Consider the following 19,047-nt stretch of genomic DNA (forward strand, 5'->3'; position numbering starts at 1 on the left):
ACATCAGGGCCAGGAATAAAATATGAAAGTCATCAGCATATAGGCGTCATTAAAGCCATGACACTGGGTGGAACCCACTAGGGAGTCAATTCCCTGACTGTGATTTTTCATGGAGTTTAGAGAAAGAACAAAAAGAAACAAGAGAGATAACAAAGGCAAAACTGACACTTCAGTGTTTATCTTATTTTTGGAATGGCGGAAATGTACCTGGTAAGCAACTTCTTCTCTCACTGAATCCATGAAGTTGTCTTCAGTCGGATACAGCGCACAGGCAAACATAAAATCCTGCCATACCTATAATCAAATAAAATGCAATAAAGCACTTTCACCAATTTTTATTACACAGACAGAAATTCTTCATTCAGAACCTTGGGGATTATCTTTATGAAAAACATTAGGGGGTGAGTGTGGTCACTGGGACACCAGTCATGCATGAGGCCCTGGGGAAGACGCCCAAGACCTCAGGACTTCCCAGAACTGCACAAAACTCCAGGGAAGCCTGAGAAGTGTAGGCAGGCAGAGAACAGACAGAAGGAAAGAGAATTCAAGTAAGACACCAGTGATGTGTTGAAGGGAATACGAAATTCAAAAAAGCTTCCTCACTGCCTCACTGACTAATTTTAATTGGAAATGTGGTATTCAGGGATAGACTGGGCTGTGAAGAAACATACTCCATTTATAAAGGGATTAACTTTCTCTGGCCAAAAGGATTACTACATGGACATGGCAGTAATGAACCACACAAGTTCATTCCCAAGCAGGCCAATATGCAGCAGCTAAGAGGACAGGCCCCCGAATCAGTCAGCCTGAATGGAAGGAACCTTGATTCCACCTTATACCCGCTGTGGGAGTTTGAGCGAGTTATTTAACCTCTCCACACGTCTGCTTCCTTGCATGTAAAATGGGGATAGAGAACAACAGAAACTACCGCACAGGATGGACATGAAGAGAAATAAAATAGCAGATGCAGAGCACAACCATGCCTGGCACTCGATGAGCATTACAGAATATTGTCGCCTGATCAGTAATATTGTAATTCTTCTATGGAGCACTTTGTATTTTAGAACTATAAGAACTAAAAGAATATACTTCCTTTGCTTAACACTCACCAATACAAAACATGTTCAGAGTCCTTAATGAGAATGCTAAACACCTCTTCTCCTAATTTAATTTTATTATTTTTCTCCTCTCCAGGTCCCATTAGATCTCCTTAAAGTTAAAACTTTTTAATATTTTCTTTTTTTTATGCATGCCCTCAGAACACAAAGAAAATATAGACAAATATACTTAGATATAGCTATCTAAGTATATCATTTTTAAATAATTATAATTATTTATATGTATATCATTTTTAAATAATTATAATTATTCACATTTTTAAATAATTATAATATTCACTAGCAACTCCGGCTCTGGGATTATAAAAAGCCATTCATTCTTTTGCAAAAAATGGAACAACATTCCTGGATCTGAGAAAAGAAGGAATGAGCACTATCATCCATTCAGAACATTGGGGGTCAAACTGAGGATACAGTGACATATCAGTCAACAAAATGCTGTCACCTACTCACCATTATTCCCAGTTTATCACAGATTTCATAGAATTCATCCCGTTCATAAATTCCTCCTCCCCAAACACGGAGAGTATTCATATTAGCATCCACAGCAGACTGCAAAAGGAGCCATAACCTAAGAAAAGAAATTTTAAAAACAAATGTTAATTTCAGCACATTGTGGTTTATAAACACATTTGAAATCTGTTAGAAAAACACATTTTAAAATTATGATGATCTGGATATAATGCTAAGTTAAGAAAGTGGGACAAAATTATACACACATTAACTGTAACCACATAAAATAAATAAACCTAGAAAAATTATGGGTGATATCTTTGCTTTCTCAATTTTCAGTAACGTTACTGTATCATTTTTAATAATAAATTTTTATCTTAAAGCTATTCCTATAGAAAAACACAGCTGTAAACTTTGGAAAGTATGCACTAATTTTATATAACCATTTCAAACAGTAAGACAGAAATCAAAGTTTGAATAATAGTACCTAACTCACTCTTATCTCCTTTTTTACAATTCCTACAGTACAGTACTGATCTTCTTCAACTTATGATGGCCATACGTCCCAATAAACCTATCGTTAGTTTGAAGATAATAGTAACTGCAAATGCATTCAGTTCACCTCATCTCCTGACCAACATAGTCTAGCCTGCCTCAAACCTGCTCAGAACACTTTCATTTGCCCACAGTTGGGCAAAATCATCTAACATAGAGCCTATTTTATACCAACATGTTGAATATCTCATGTAAGGTACTGAACACTGTACTGATAGTGAAAAACCAAATGGCTTCACAGACACAGAATGGCCGAAGTGTCAGGTGTCTACCCTCCCGATCACCCGGCCTACACTGCCCAGCATCATGAGAGCGCCTCACACTGCACACCGCGAGCCCCAGGAAAGATACTATTTCAAAATTCAAAGTACAATTTACACTGAGTGCACATTGTTTTCTCCCCATCGTAAAGCCGAAAAATTGCAAGTGTAGCCATCATAAGTCAAGGACCATCTGTACTTTTTTCTATAGTAAATTTCTCTGCTTTTTCCAATTTCCATTCTCGTAACCTTCAGGAAAATTTAGGAGTTGACAGCCACTTTGAGAGCACGTACCCTCCATTTCCAGAACAGCACAAAGGATGAAAAGCCCAATAACTGGCTGGGCAGGACCCCAGAGCACTGTGTTCTCAGCAAAGTCACCCACAGGCAGGTTTACTAACTGGCCTTGCTGTGCTTTACAGCCAAGGCCAAAACCAGCCAGGAAAGGAGAGGAGCACTTGAAAAAGGCAAGAGACAACAAATGATTCGTGTCTATGTCTGGAGAATAATTTCATTTTCATGTGAAAATTCAAAACAATGTACACATTTTAAAGGTAAAAGGGAATAACTACAACTTTGGCAAAATTATAGTTTAGTTACGAACCGCACTTACATTCTAAACTTCAAGTAAAATATTGCAATGCATACTTACACATTTATAAATAAGTTAAATGTGCTTATTTTCACTTCACAAAGTTTACTTTCACTATCACAAAGAAGTTTACAAACCATTCAGGAAATATTATTTTCTTGTATAGCTCTATTCTCAAAACTTCAGAAACACACTTTAAATATTTTTCTAGTTCCAGAATTTTAAAGATTTTTTTTTAGTTCTTTTTATTAAGGTGAAAGTAAAGGAATATGCAAGTATCTCAGCATGAAGAGATAAATATAAGTTCCCATATTTTTTAAAGCATGTTCAAAAATATTGAAAGTATTCTTCAAAAAATTGAAACCAGACTTAATCATCTTTATTTTTCAGGGATTAACTATCCAAATTGTGCATCAGCCATTTTCTCATTCCTAAAGAGAAAATATATAGTAGTTTTCTAAAAACAGTATGGTTTTAGCAGTCTCAAATAGGTTTGCTGTAAGGCTACCTATAGCTTATGAGAATGGAACATGATTTGAAAATCCTTTCCATTCTAAAGTTTCCATCATCCTAGAATTCTATACTACATCTCAGTCCTTTCCACTGAAACTAAAGAAAGTAAAATGAGTAATTTTAAGCTTTGTGAGACATTTAATAAAATGAGGAACAAGAAAGATGGTAACTTACAAATCAGAGGTCACTCGATCCTGGAACGAATCTGCTGGGATCCAATTAGAACCTTTCAGAAATATGGGGAATCCATTAATTTTGAAGTAGAAACTCAGACCAGGAGATCCTTCTATGGGTTCTTCTATAAGTTCCACTGTCCTAAAATACACCTGTTTTGAACAGAATTAAATTTACTGAATATCAATTTTAAAACATAAGCAAAAGAAGTCTTTCTTAAAAAGGAAAGCAAACTTTTGAACAATGAGCATGATTTAATGTTAATTTCCTATTTGCTATGAAACACTTAATGTGGAAATACACATTCAGAAAAAAACATAAATTGTTGCCAGATCCTTTTAAAAGGAAAATACAGAAAACATTTAAGAGTGAAAAATACTGTAGTCCTCCTCATGAAATAGACACTTGTAATTACATCAAAAGAAATATATTTGAAGATAATATTTGAAAATTAAAACAAACACTATTCTACAAAAATAGGGGGGAGAAATGCCACCAGCTAAAATGATGCATCTTTGATTAAAAAACACATTCTCACTTTAGTGTTGTTACAATGTGCATCCTAGAATCAAAGAAACAAAGCACAAGTTATTTTATAATTGAACAACTTCCCAATTTTAATAGCACATTACTGTAAAATCAGTTTAATGGGTAATTTAATTCTAATTATCATATTAAACTCAATGAGCGAGTTCAGGTAGTGTGACTGCAGATGTACATGGTGGTCCACTTGGAAGAGGGTTTAGAGTGCACACACACTCCAATGCTATCATTGCTACAGGAGAGGAAGCTAACAGTCCAGCCAGGTTTCACTGTCCCTGTGATAGTCTAGTCCACAGTTAAGCGCAAGCAGCAAGACCCTAAACAGAAGGCTGACATTCTCATCCAAATCTTTATTCTTTCTTGCCATAAGCTGGATCAAAAAATGAGGGACATGGTTCTACACCTATAAAGACTACCTTTGAACTAAGATTATGCATTTCTACTCTAATTAAAAATAAACAAATATATCAACTTATTTCATGAATAAAAGTGCCCACCATTACTCCACTTCCTTACCTTTTTTTGGCCTTATTCATATGACATGACAAGAGAGAGAGAGTTAGCTTTATGAAAGGCACAGAGTAAGGCCTGGATCTTGAAGAATAAGGATCGTGACATGAAATTACCACACCTGCATTAGGGTTGCAAAATGGAAAAAACATACCGCAGATTTCAGAGGTAACTTTTTAAAAAGTGATGGTGGATTCAAATATCTAGAACAATGGATCTCTAAGTGTGGCCAGGGAACAACAGGGGATCCTGGGAACCTTTCAGGGGGTCTTTGAGTTCAAAACTGTTCTCATAGTAAAGCTAGAACTTGTGCCTTTTTCTCTCCCACGCTGCATAATGCATGATAGCAGCAACACTGTCAGCTAATGGGACATGCACTTGAACGTTCTAGTGTGTTCCAGTTCTAACGTACAGGTTCAGGGTATGAGGAGGTGTGTTTCCAGAGATTAACTCAGTTTGTTCTCAGTACTCTTACTAGCTGTCTGGTTATTCCAGCAACAATCTCTGTGAATTCATTGTTGTTCAAAAAATTCTTATTTTGAATCCCGAAGTGTTGCTTGTTACCTACAGCTTCACAGTAATAACTTTTAAGTTATCAAATAAAAACAAGTGTTAACTTTAATTGAAACTCATGCTAGAGTTTAATGTTTTATCTCATTCTAAAAGAAACTTTATAATATGCTTTTTCCTAATTTAAAGATGAATTGTCTTAAAATGAGATTAGAATACCAACATTCTCAACCTACCACCACACTGTCTACAACTAAAAATGCTAAAAAAAAAAAAAAAAAGAAACTGATAATATATCAAGAGAGTCTTCTGACTTATGGAAGGGAAGAATGTGCTCCAAAAAAAACAAATAAGAAATGAAATTATGATGAAAGCTGTATTTCCCTCGAATTTATAAATGTTAATAACTTATCTTCTTGTATCTTATGCAATGAAGCATTTTTAAAATAATATTTACGGTGCCAGTTAAGTTGTAGTGTCATTTCAAGACAAATCATTCAAAATATAAAGAAAAAGGAGCTGTTTTAAACTTAGACATGAAAAGCTCTTTAACAGGCAAACATTGTTTATCATGATGTGATATACTGCTTCACATTGTATTCTAATGTTTTTCAGTCTAGAAATGAAAAAGCCACTGGAAGAGCTTACAGAGTTGGTTATCGTGCTGCACTGCCTGGAGAAGCATGATTTTGTAGGTGACATGGCTGAATGCCTACTGGGTGAAAGTCAGAGAAAGAAATCCCAGCACTGTCACTTGACGATGCCACAGGGACAAGCACCATGAGGCCGAGCTGGTGTCTCATCTGCAGCATCATCCTTTGGCCTTACACGTGGAGGAATCTCCAGAATAATGGGTTTGCTGTTTTGCTTTTGTCTGTTCATCAGCACAATGAATCAGCAAAGAAGATGTTTTATATGTGAACCCTTGGCAACAAAATACAAGAAATGCTGAAATATTCAAAGTACTGAATAACTTTTTTTTAATTTCAAGGTCATCCTGCAACAACTGTGTTAACATCTGCTCTGTTAACAAAAGTAATTGGTGAGGAACACTGCAGGCACCTTAACAGCAATCAAGGCAGTAACTCTAAACTGTTCGGTAATCACTGTATGCACCTTCATGCATTAGCAGGAAAGAAAAGAAAGAAAAAAAAGCTAGTTTCACTTAAGAATGTCCTTCATAAAGCAGTAAAAATTATTAACTCTATTAAGTCTCAACCTTGAGGACAAATCACTGTAATTGTCTGTGTAAAGAAATGATAAAATGGGAAATTCCAATAAAGCACCATGCACAACGGATGTCTTCAGGAAAAGCATCTGGGCCACTGTTGTGCTGAAAGCTGAATTAGCCCTCTGGTTCACTGAAACTTCATTTTAACTTGAAAGAACTGCCAGACAATCTATGGTTAGTCAGACTTGGCTCTTTGGCAGACATTTCCTTGACAATGAATAAAGTGACCTTTGTCACTTCAAAGAAAATAAGCAGCAGTATTGTAGCCAATAATAAAACTCAAACTTACAAGTAAAACTTAGGATTTAAGAAAACCTGTACCCACTACCATGAGCTTAAGAGCGTCCCAATAAAGACTTTTCAGTGACATTAATGGTGACATTAACAAATGTGAATACAGTATTGTATAATGAAATGTTTCAACATTTGGAAACATTTGGAAATCTCAGAATACCAACATTTTTCAAATAACCAATGCATTATATTATAATATCCCACATGGATAGAAGATTCATTAAAGGTGCAACACAGACCAGTAGATTTTAATGTAACAGAGTACAAACACTTCATTGAAACGGCTTCAGATTCCACACCACAAGCAACCATCAAGAAAACTACCACTTTGTAAATTCTGGTGTGGTACCAAAGAATATCTACAAGTATCTGAAAAGGCTATTAAAGTACTTCTCTCTTTTCCAACTACGTATCTGTGTAAAGTCAGGCTCTCTCCATATGTTTCCACAAAAACAACATACTGCAAACTGAATGCAGAAACAGATGAGAGAATCCAGCTGTGTTCTATTAAACAAGACATTAAAGAGATTTGAAAACATATAAAACCATGTCATTCTCACTAATGTTATTTTGTAAATTTATTTTTCCTAAAATAACTCACATATTTTATGTCATGTCATGGATTTCTTACTGTGATTTAAACTGAATGAATAAATATTTAATTATTAGTTTTAATATTTAGCCACATAAAGAAACACACTTCAAGATTCTCAATAAATTTTATGAATGTAAATAAAGCAAACTTGGAATCCAAAAAAATTCTGAGAATCATTAATCTAGAAAATAGAATTCACTTACTTGTTTATAGCTATTGATACTACAAATAGTACTAATGACAAAACACAATTTTTTTTCTTTTCTGTGCAAGTTTTCTTCAAAAAGACAGCTATCCCTATCTCCCAACTTTTGAAATAACAATTTTATGACCTGGGTCAAAGCAATCCCTAACCACTGGACAGTGGCTCAGAGGTGAAGCAGTAATTACTAGCCACCTTTTCCTGTGGGCATTCTCTGACAGGTTAAAGGCTCATGGGTCTTAAGATTAGTGTCAGTAATTCTCCATGTCCTCTGGCAGTCTTGATAAGTAATATAAAAGCCTTCTTCTATTACAGGTATTTCTTTAGAGGAAATAGTGGGCTTTGAAAGATGTTTTTTGAAAAGACCCCTAAGTGACACATATTTACATCCAGAGTAAACATATTATCTTCTTACAAGATTAAGAAATATTTTAAGCAGCCCAACTATATAAACTACTGTCTAAAACAAAAAAGGTGAATCTAAGAATACATGCCAAGCAGTTTGAATTTTTAATTTCCAAACTTTTCTATTGATGAAGGTTCTAGAGACAGCTCACTAGATTAAGTGTTTTAATTAGCTTCAGGATTTTTGGAAATAGAAGAATAAACTTACAAAGTACTGTAAACTGAATGCATTTTTCAGACAAGAGTTAGGAATATTGTTATAGGGCTTGTGAGGTGTGTGACTTGTAAGTAAATTCTGTACTCAAATTTCTTTCTCTGGCAGACCAAACAGGTGAAGATATAATGAATCACTGATTCATAAACTGAGTATTACTTCTCAGCTGTTTGTAATCAAATACTTAAAAAGCTGTCATAGTCAGTGACTGCAATGGGGTATGGCGGGGGAACTCGATAATAAGGATGAAGGTAATAACCACACTGTTTTTCTTGTGAAAACTTCATAAGAGTGTATATCAATGATACCTTAATAAACAAAAAAAATTCCCTTCTGTCCCCCAGTTAAGAACTGGGAATTAAATAAAAAGTCATTGTTGGAGGAGCCAAGATGGCAGCGTGAGTGGGGTAGAGGAAATCTCCTCCCAAAACCATATATATTTTTGAAAATACAACAAATACAACTATTCCTAAAAGAGAGACTAGAAGATACAGTACAACAGTCAGGCTATATCTACATCTGTGAGAACTCAGCACCTCATGAAGGGGGTAAGATACAAGCCGCAGCCCAGTGGGACCCAAGCGCTCTCCCCACCCCACCACACCAGCGAGAGGAAAGGAGTCGGAGCGGGGAGGGAGAGGGAGCCCAGGACTGCTAAATACACAGCCTTAGTCATCCAAACTGGGAGCGCAGACACACACTACATGGCGTGCTGGATGTTAGGGAAATGGAACAGTAAAACCTGCGAGCGGTTCCCCACAGCCGGCATCCCTGGGACAAAAGAAAAGTGAGAGCTTTTTGAAAGGCTTAAAGGGACAGGGGCTTCACAACTGGAAGGAACCATCGTGGCACACTCAGCCCAGCAGCTGGGAATCCCAGGGAACTCCGGGGGCCCAAACCCCCTGGACGGGAGCGCAGCTCTGAAACCCCTCACGGCGATAAACAGCCTCCTGTCCATTACCCCTCTGGCGCGACTCCGCCACAGCAGAGGAGCAGCCTGAGAGCAGCTGCGCCCAAAGCAAACGCCCAGAGCCACCTCTGAAGCCACCCGGGCCAGACTCAGAAGCCCTGCTTAGGCGAGGCAATCCAGCACACACAGAGGAAGCCAAGACATGGCATGAAGGGTCACTGTTCTCATAGGACAGCACACCCGGCGCGCCTGTCACTCCCCGCAGGGCTCTGGGCTGCCCTAACGGCTGCCCCGCCTGCAGCGGCCAAGGAAATAAAACCAGATGCTGAGCCTGTGTGTGGATAACTGGAACAGGCAGAGGAGAAGGGCAAGGCAACCAGGAAGCACGAAAGGACTTTGTTGTACCAGCTGAAACACACGCCAACTGCCTACGACTACCTCTATTGCCATGAAAGGGCAGAAGAATTTGATACAGTCCAGAATTACCAAGACGATGCCTGAGAGGGAGCCTGGGGACATAGATTTAACCAATCTTCCTGAAAAAGAATTCAAAATAAAGGTCATAACTATGCTGATGGAGCTGCAGAGAAATATGCACGAGCTACACAATCAAGTTAGGAGGGAGAATACAGAAATAAAGCAATCTCTGGAAGGACTTAAGAGCAGACTGGATGAGGCACAAGAGTCATTTAATGGAATAGAAATCAGAGAACAGGAATACAGAGAAGATGATGCAGAGAGAGATAAAAGGATCTCCAGGAATGAAAGAATATTAAGAGAACTGTGTGACCAATCCAAATGGAACAATATTCACATTATAGGGGTACCAGAAGAAGAAGAAGAGAGAGAAAAAGGGATAGAAAGTGTCTTTGAAGAAATAATTGCTGAAAACTTCCCCAAACTGGGGGAGGAAATAGTCTCTCAGACCATCAGACCATGGAAGCCCACAGATCTCCCAACACAAGGAACCAAAGGAGGCCAACACCAAGACACATAATAATTAAAATGGCAAAGATCAAGGACAAGGACAGAATATTAAAGGCAGGAAGAGAGAGAAAAAAGGTCACCTACAAAGGAAAACTCATAAGGCTATCGTCAGACTTATCAACAAAAATCTTACAGGCCAGAAGAGAATGGCATGATATATTTAATGCAATGAAACAGAAGGGCCTTGAATGAAGGATACTGTGTCCAGCATGATTATCATTTAAGTATGAAGGAGAAATTAAACAAATCCCAGACAAGCAAAAGTTACGGGAAGTTGCCTTCAACAAACCACCTCTACAGGATATTTTAAAGGGACTGCTCTAGATGGAAGCACTCCTAAGGCTAAATACATGTCACGGGGGAAATAAAATCACACCAAAGAAAGCAGACCAACCAAATACTAACTAAAGGAAAATAAAATAAACTATTCACAAAAGCAGTCAAAGGAAACACAAAAGAGTACACAATAAAATACCTAACATACAAAGAATGGAGGAGGATGAATAAGAAGGGAGAGAAACAAAGAATCATCAGACTGTGTTTATAATAGCTTAATAAGAGAGTTAAGTTAGATGGTTAGATAGGAAAGAAGCTACCCTTGAACCTTTGGTAACCAGAAATCTAAAGCCTGCAATGGCAATAAGTACGTATCTTTCAATAATCACCCTAAATGTAAAAGGACTGAATGCACCAATCAAAAGACACAGAATAATAGAATGGATAAAAAAGCAAGACCCATCTATTTCATGCTTACAAGAGACCCACCTCAAACCCAAAGACATTCACAGACTAAAAGTGAAGGGATGGAAAAAGATACTTCATGCAAACAATAGGGAGAAAAGCAGGTGCTGCAGTACTAGTATCAAACAAAACAGACTTCAAAAAAAAGAAAGTAACAAGAGATAAAGAAGGACATTACATAATGATGTTGGGGGTCAGCCCAACAAGAGGATATAACCATTTTAAATATATATGCACCCAATACAGGAGAACCAACACATGTGAAACAAATACTAACAGAATCAAAGGAGGAAATAGAATGCAATGCATTCATTTTGGGACACTTTAACACACCACTCAACCCAAAGGACAGATGCACCAGACAGAAAATAAGTAAGGACACAGAGGCACTGAACAACATACTAGAACATGGACCTAATAGACATCTACAGAACTCTACACCCAAAAGCAGCAGGATACACATTTTTCTCAAGTGCACATGGAACATTTTCCAGAATAGACCACATACTAGGCCACGAAAAGAGACAGAGTAAACTCAAAAAGATTGAAATTTTACCAACTAAATTCTCAGACCAAAAAGATATAAAACTAGAAATAAATTGCAGAAAGAAAACAAAAAGACTCACAAACACATGGAGGCTTAACAACATGCTCCTAAATAATCAATAGATCAATGACCAAATTAAAATTGAGATCAAACAATATACAGAGACAAATGACAACAACAGCACAAAATCCCAACTTCTGTGGGACAGTGAAGGCAGTTCTAAGAGAAAAGTATATAACAATCCAGGCATATTTAAAGAAGGAAGAACAATTCCAAATGAATAGTCTAAAGTCACAATTATTGAAATTGGAAAAAGAAGAACAAATGAGGCCAAGTCAGCAGAAGGAGGGACATAATAAAGATCAGAGAAGAAATAAATAGAATTGAGAAGAACAAAACACCAGAAAAATCAATGAAACCAAGAGCTGGTTCTTTGAGGAAATAAACAAAATAGATAAGCCTCTAGTCAGACTTATTAAGAGAAAAAGGGAATCAACACATATCAACAGAATCAGAACCGAGAAAAGAAATATCATGACAGACCCCACAGAAATACAAAGTATTATTAGAGACTACTATGAAAACCTACATGCTAACAAGCTGGGAAACCTAGAAGAAATGAACAATTTCCTAGAAAAATACAACCTTCCAAGACTGACCAAGGAAGAAACACAAAATCTAAACAGACCATATATGAGCAATGAAATTGAATCAGTAATCAAAAAACTACCCAAGAACAAAATGCCCGGGCCAGATGGATTTACCTCAGAATTTTATCAGACATACAGAGAAGACATAATGCCCATTCTCCTTAAAGTTTTCCAAAAAATAGAATAGGAGGGAATACTCCCAAACTCATTCTATGAAGTCAACATCACCCTAATACCAAAACCAGTTAAAGACGCCACTAAAAAAGAAAATTACAGACCAATATCCCTGATGAACAAAGATGCAAAAATACTCAACAAAATATTAGCAAACGGAATTCAAAAATACATAAAAAGGATCTTACACCATGACCAAGTGGGATTCATCTCAGGGATGCAAGGATGGTACAACATTTGAAAATCCATCAATATAATCCACCACATCAAAAAAAAGAAGGACAAAAAACACATGATCTTCTCCATAGATGCTGAAAAAGCATTCGACAAAATTCAACATCCATTCATGATAAAACTCTCAACAAATTGGGTATAGAGGGCAAGTACCTCAACATAATAAAGGCCATATATGATAAACCCACAGTCAACATCATACTGAACAGCAAGAAGCTGAAAGCTTTTCTTCTGAGATCGGGAACAAGACAGGGATGCCCACACTCCCCACTATTACTCAACATAGTACTGGAGGTCATAGCAATGGCAGTTAGACAAAACAAAGAATACAAGGAATCCAGATTGGTAAAGAAGAAGTCAAACTGACACTATTTGCAGATGACATGATATTGTACATAAAAAACCCTAAAGATTCCACTCCAAAACTACTACAACTAATATCAGAATGGAGCAAAGTTGCAGGACACAAAATTAATACACAGAAATCTGTGGTTTTCCTAAACACTAACAATGAACTAATAGAAAGAGAAATAAGGAAAACAATTCCATTCACAATTGCATCAAAAATAAAAAAATACCTAGGAATAAACCTAACCAAGGAAGTGAAAGATCTATGCCCTGAAAACTACAAGACACTCTTAAGAGAAATTAAGAGGACACTAACAAATGGAAACTCATCCCATGCTCTTGGCTAGGAAGAATTAATATTGTCAAAATGGCCATCGTGCCTAAAGCAATATAGAGACTCAATGCAATCCCTATCAAATTTGCAACAGCATTCTTCAAGGAACTGAAACAAATAGTTCTAAAATTCACATGGAACCACCAAAGACCCCGAATAGCCAAAGCAATCCTGAGAAGGAAAAATAAAGCACAGGGGATCTCGCCCCCCAACCTCAGGCTCTACTACAAAGCCACAGTAATCAAGACAATTTGGTACTGGCACAAGAACAGAGCCACAGACCAGTGGAACAGAATAGAGACTCCAGACATTAACCCAAACATATATGGTCAATTAATATACTATAAAGGAGCCATGGACATACAAATGGGGAAATGACAGCGTCTTCAACAGTTGGTGCAGGCAAAATTAGACAGCTACATGTAATAGATTGAAATTGGACCATTGTCCAACTCCATACACAAAAGTAAATTCGAAATGGATCAAAGACCTGATTGAAAGCCATAAAACCAAAGAACTCTTAGAAAAAAACATAGGCAAAAATCTCTTGAACATAAACATAAGTGACTTCTTCATGAACATATCTCCCTGGGCAAGGGAAACAAAAGCAAAAATGAACAAGTGGGACTATATCAAGCTGAAAAGCTTCTGTACAGCAAAGGACACCACCAATAGAACAAAAAGGCATCTTACAGTATGGTAGAACATTCATAAATGACAGATCCAATAAAAGGTTGACATCCAAAATATATAAAGACCTCATGCACCTCAACAGACAAAAAGCAAATAATCCGATTAAAAAATGGGCAGAGGAGCTGAACAGACAGTTCTCCCAGGAAGAAATTCAGATGGCCAACAAACACATGAAAAGATGCTCCACATCACCTGTCATCAGAGAAATGCAAATTGAAACCACAATGAGATATCACCTCACACCAGTAAGAATGGCCACCATCCAAAAGACAAACAACAACAAACGTTGATGAGGTTGTGGAGAAAGGGGAACCCTCCTACACTGTTTGTGGGAATGTAAATTAGTTCGACCATTGTGGAAAGTAATATGGAGGTTCCTCAAAAAGCTCAAATTGAAATACCATTTGACCCAGGAATTCCACTTCTAGGAATTTACCCTAAGAATGCAGCAACCCAGTTTGAAAAAGACAAATGCACCCCTATGCTTATTACAGCACTAATTACAATAGCCAAGAAATGGAAGCAACCTAAGTGTCCATCAGTAGATGAATGGATAAAGAAGATGTGGCACATATACACAATGGAATATTATTCAGCCATAAGAAGAAAACAAATCCTACCATTTGCAACAACATGGATGGAGCTAGAGGGTATTATGCTCAGTGAAATAAGCCAGGCAGAGAAAGACAAGTACCAAATGATTTCACTCATATGTGGAGTCTAAGAACAAAGAAAAACTGAAGGAACAAAACAGCAGCAGACTCACAGAACCCAAGAATGGACTAACAGTTACCAAAGGGAAAGGGACTGGGGAGGATGGGTGGGAAGGGAGGGATAAGGGGGGAAAAAAAGAAAGGGGGCATTATGATTAGCATATATAATGTGGGGTGGGCACAGGGAGGGTTGTGCAACACAGAGAAGACAAGTAGTGATTCTAGAGCATCTTACTACGCTGATGGACAGTGACTGTAATGGGGTTTGTGCGGGGGACTTGGTGATGGGGGGAGTCTACTACACATAATGTTCCTCATGTAATTGTAGATTAATGAAATCAAAATTTTTTAAAATTTTTTAAGTTATTATTACAAATTTCAGTATGTTTTGTGAAATAGAAAAAATATGCTGTCGCAGTATCACTACATTTTTAAAAGAGTAATTTTCTTCTTTTAAAAAAAATCACATTTCTAAATACTGATAAATATTACATGAAATATTTTTCAAATAATTTTCATGGATTTCCTAAATGTTTCTTCCAAAATCATCTCACATCTACTATCCTGCATTTTCAAAGACAATGAAACCTCACATTCTGTCTGATCTGAAAGTGCTCTAGCATTCAGAAGGACTGAGAACAAGTGCTGGTCCTTCACGAAGAAGTCCCCTCAACAGGCCGACGCAGGCGCACCAGAGATGCCCCCTCGTGCCCTACAAGCCTGCAGACAGCACAGCCACAACTTACCACATTAACGTTTATGTCACCATAGTTACCTGATAGCTTTCTAGTCAGATATATTCTTAATGTATCTGACACCCCCTTATTTATGACAAAATTATTTTCTGTAATAATAAAATGAATCATACTAGCCAGAAAAGAAATTCAGACACTAAGTTTTCCTTTATTTATCTTTCTATAAATAACCATGCAATTTTTAAGTAAAATAAGTATTAGAATATAAAAGAAGGAAAAGTAATGGATTCATGTATTTGTTTTTCAAAAAAGGAAATAACATCTGCATATTGGTTTGTTACAGAAATGAATAATAATATTTTCTATTTTGAGCCTTAGCTTCCAAAAATGTCAAGTATTTTGTCAAAATTGATCCTTGCATATACTGAATACAGCCCAGTTTGTCAATCTATCCTTGCATAGTTTATGGGAAAACACCTTTTATTAATTTTAACTTAGAAATGGTCTTTCAAATGAAGCCAAGGATATACAAATATTTGGGGAAAGTACAGACATAAAGATTGGCAAAGATTCATAGAAATCCCACTTCACATAAAATTCACAAAAAATGCAGCAGTATCCACACCTTTGTTTCTTCGAGATTTGTTCAAACTGCTTACAAATACCTCTCGGGTCAAAAAATGTTCACTTCTCAAGTATCTCTCTGAAAAATCATAAAAAATAGCTGAATGATAGTGAACACATACATTACTTGATCCATTACTTTAGAACAAGTACCCAGTTCTCGGAGAAAATGGGATATCCAACATTGCTGTTTTGATTTCTCTGGATAGTGTAAGATCAGAATCTTTTGTTGTTTCTCCTGGCACAATTTCCTCTTCAAAATGTAGTTCTTTTTTTCTACATAAATGTCCATTTCTTTACATTTTGTTTTGCACTTTAAATAACCTTCACCAAAGTTCCTGTGCACTTAACTTCAAAGAAGAGTCTGAAGCTTGTTGTTTCACTGTACTTGGCTCAAAGCAGATTCCAGCTATTTGAAAATACATTCGTATCTGATCAACCTCATCACAAATTCTACACCAGGGGGAAAAAAAGGTAACTCAGAAAAGAAAATCTTTACCAGGGAGGACAAAATCTGAGTTGACTCACATGTGTCCACATTTCTTTGGATCACACAAGGCTGCAAAGTTGAGATTCACTTTTCAAACTTGAGCTTTACTGTGCCCCAGCACCACAGTGAGCATTCCACCTTGCCCAGGAAAAAGTTTCTGCAGCTTTTTCCAACAATGAGGCGAGATTAAAAAGAATAAAATTTTTCCAAAGTTCCAGAAAACATCATGTATGAAAACATGTTTCCAAAAGAGCAAATTCTACAAAGTTCAAAGAATGATTTCCAGGAGGCAGAAATAATATGTGGGATTAATCTACTTGTGCTTGTTTGAAGTCGACAGTGAATGCTGGGCACACATGTGGCACCTTACACCACTGACCACCACACAGGTTCATGAAACAAAGACCCAGCTGTTTCAAGATACCTTCTGTGAGTTCGGCTGCAATCTTTCCAGATATGTAAGAATGATTTCTGTATGTCAATTCTTCCACCTATATGGACATATCTGATTAATCACACGTGTGATCGCTGTATGAAGCATGTGGAGTGCTATCAAAAAGATTTCTGAGATTTCTTTTACTATCTGCCACTGCTGAAGTGCACCACTAATGTCATGGTTTATTCCGATTCTTCTTTACTATACAATTAACAAAGAATAAATTTCAATTCCAAGGGTAATACAATCAGTAAAATATTTCATACATGGCTTCAAATATGCATTTGCCAGATAAATATCACATATTGCACATGACAGGTAACTTTTCTCTATTTTAAAGTTTTCGTTTTTTAAAAAACTTTTTATTTTTTGAGGGCAGTTTAGGGTTCACAGCAAAACTGTGGGAAGAGTACAGAAATTTCCCATGCCTAGCCTCCCCCATTATCAACATCCACCACGACAGGGGTACATTTGTTACAACTGATGAACCTATATTGACACACCATAACCCCCCAAAGTCTACAGTTTACATTAGGGGTCACTGGGTGTGGTACAATCTATGGGGTTGAACAAGTGTAAAATGGTATGTATCCATCATTATGGCATTACACAGGGTATTCTCGCTGCCTTAAAAATCTTTGATGTCCCACCTGTTCATCCCTCCCTCCTCCACCCAATGTCTGCAACCTTCTTACTGCCTCCATAGTTTTGTTTTTTCTAGCATGTCATATACTTGCAATCATATGGTATGTAGTCCTTTCAGATTGGCTTCTTTCACTTGGTAATAGGAACTTAAGGTCCCTCCATGTCATTTCATGGCTTGATAGCTCATTTTTTATTAAGGTATTATTGATATATACTCTTACGAAGGTTTCATATGAAAAACAATGTGGTTACTTCATTCACCCATACTATCAAGTGCCCCCCATACCCCATTGCAGTCATTGTCCATCAGTGTAGTAACATGCCACAAAGTCACTATTTGCCTTCTCTGTGCTACACTGTCTTCCTCATGATCCCCACACACACCATGTGTACTAATCAAAATATCCCTAAATCCCCTTCTCCCTCCCTCCCCACCTGCCCTCCCACACCTCTCCCCTTTGGTAACTGCTAGTCCTTTCTTGGAGTCTGGGAGTCTGATGCTTTTTTGTTCTTTCAGTTTTCCTTCATTGTTATACTCCACAAATGAGGAAAATCATTTGGTATTTGTCTTTATCTGCCTGACTTTTTTTAACTATTTGCTCTAGTTCACTGAAGAATGCTGTTGGTATTTCAATAGGGATTGCATTGAATCTGTAGATTGCTTTAGGCAGGATGGCCATTTTTGACAATATTACTTCTTCCTATCCATGAGCATGGCATGTGTTTCCATTTACTTGTATCTTCTTTTATTTCTCCTATGAATGTCTTGTAGTTTTCAGAGTATAGGTCTTTCACTTCCTTCATTAGATTTATTCCTAGGTATTTTATTCCTTTTGAATAAATGGAATTGTTTCTCTGATTTTTTTTGCTAGTTCATCATTAGTGTATAGGAATGTAACAAATTTCTGTGTATTAATTTTGTATTCTGCAACTTTACTGAATTCAGATAAAAGATCTAGTAGTTTTGGGGTGGATTCCTTATGGCTTTTTATGTACAATATCATGTCATCTGCAAACAGCGACAGTTTGACTTCTTCCTTGCCAATCTGGATTCCTTTATTTCTTTGTGTTGTCTGAATGCTGTGGCTAGGACCTCCAGAACTATGTTGAATAAAAGTGGAGAAAGTGGGCATCCTTGTCTTGTTCCCAATCTTAAAGGAAAAGCTTTCAGCTTCTCACTGTTAAGTATAATGTTGGTTGTGGGTTTGTCTATATGGCCTTTATTATGTTGAGGTACTTGCCCTCTATACCCATTTTATTGAGAGTTTTTATCATGAATGGATGTTGAATATTCTCAAATGCCTTTTCAGTATCTATGGAGATGACCATTTGGTTTTTGTCCTTCGTTTTGTTGATATGGTGGATGATGTTGGTGGATTTTCTAATACTGCACCATCCTTGCATCCCTAGAAGAAATCCCACTTGATCATGATGGATGATCTTTTTGATATATTTTTGAATTCAGTTTCCTAATATTTTGTTGAGTATATTTGCATCTACGTTCATCAGGGATATTGGTCTGTAATTTTCTTTTTTTGTGGTGTCTTTGCCTGGTTTTGGTATTAGGATGATGCTGGCCTCATATAATGAGTTTGGGAATATTCCCTCTTCTACTTTTTGGAAAACTTTAAGGAGGATGGGTATTAGGTCTTCACTA

The 19,047-nt window shown here is 37.0% G+C and overlaps 1 protein-coding gene across 2 annotated transcripts in view; it reads right to left on the reverse strand.

Moving 5' to 3' along the window:
• Positions 1 to 19,047, reverse strand: part of MANBA (mannosidase beta) — a 124,544-nt gene that overhangs the window by 42,918 nt on the left and 62,579 nt on the right. For both annotated transcript variants that reach the window (XM_057502476.1, XM_036879205.2), the window contains exons 8-10: positions 3,666 to 3,817; positions 1,572 to 1,689; positions 208 to 294 (exon numbers count right to left, since the gene is read on the reverse strand). In XM_057502476.1, coding sequence (XP_057358459.1) covers positions 208 to 294; positions 1,572 to 1,689; positions 3,666 to 3,817 — 357 coding nt within the window. The remainder of the gene's footprint in view (positions 1 to 207; positions 295 to 1,571; positions 1,690 to 3,665; positions 3,818 to 19,047) is intronic.

This window comes from Manis pentadactyla, chromosome 5 (genome assembly GCF_030020395.1).
Source record: "Manis pentadactyla isolate mManPen7 chromosome 5, mManPen7.hap1, whole genome shotgun sequence".
NCBI lineage: Eukaryota > Metazoa > Chordata > Mammalia > Pholidota > Manidae > Manis > Manis pentadactyla.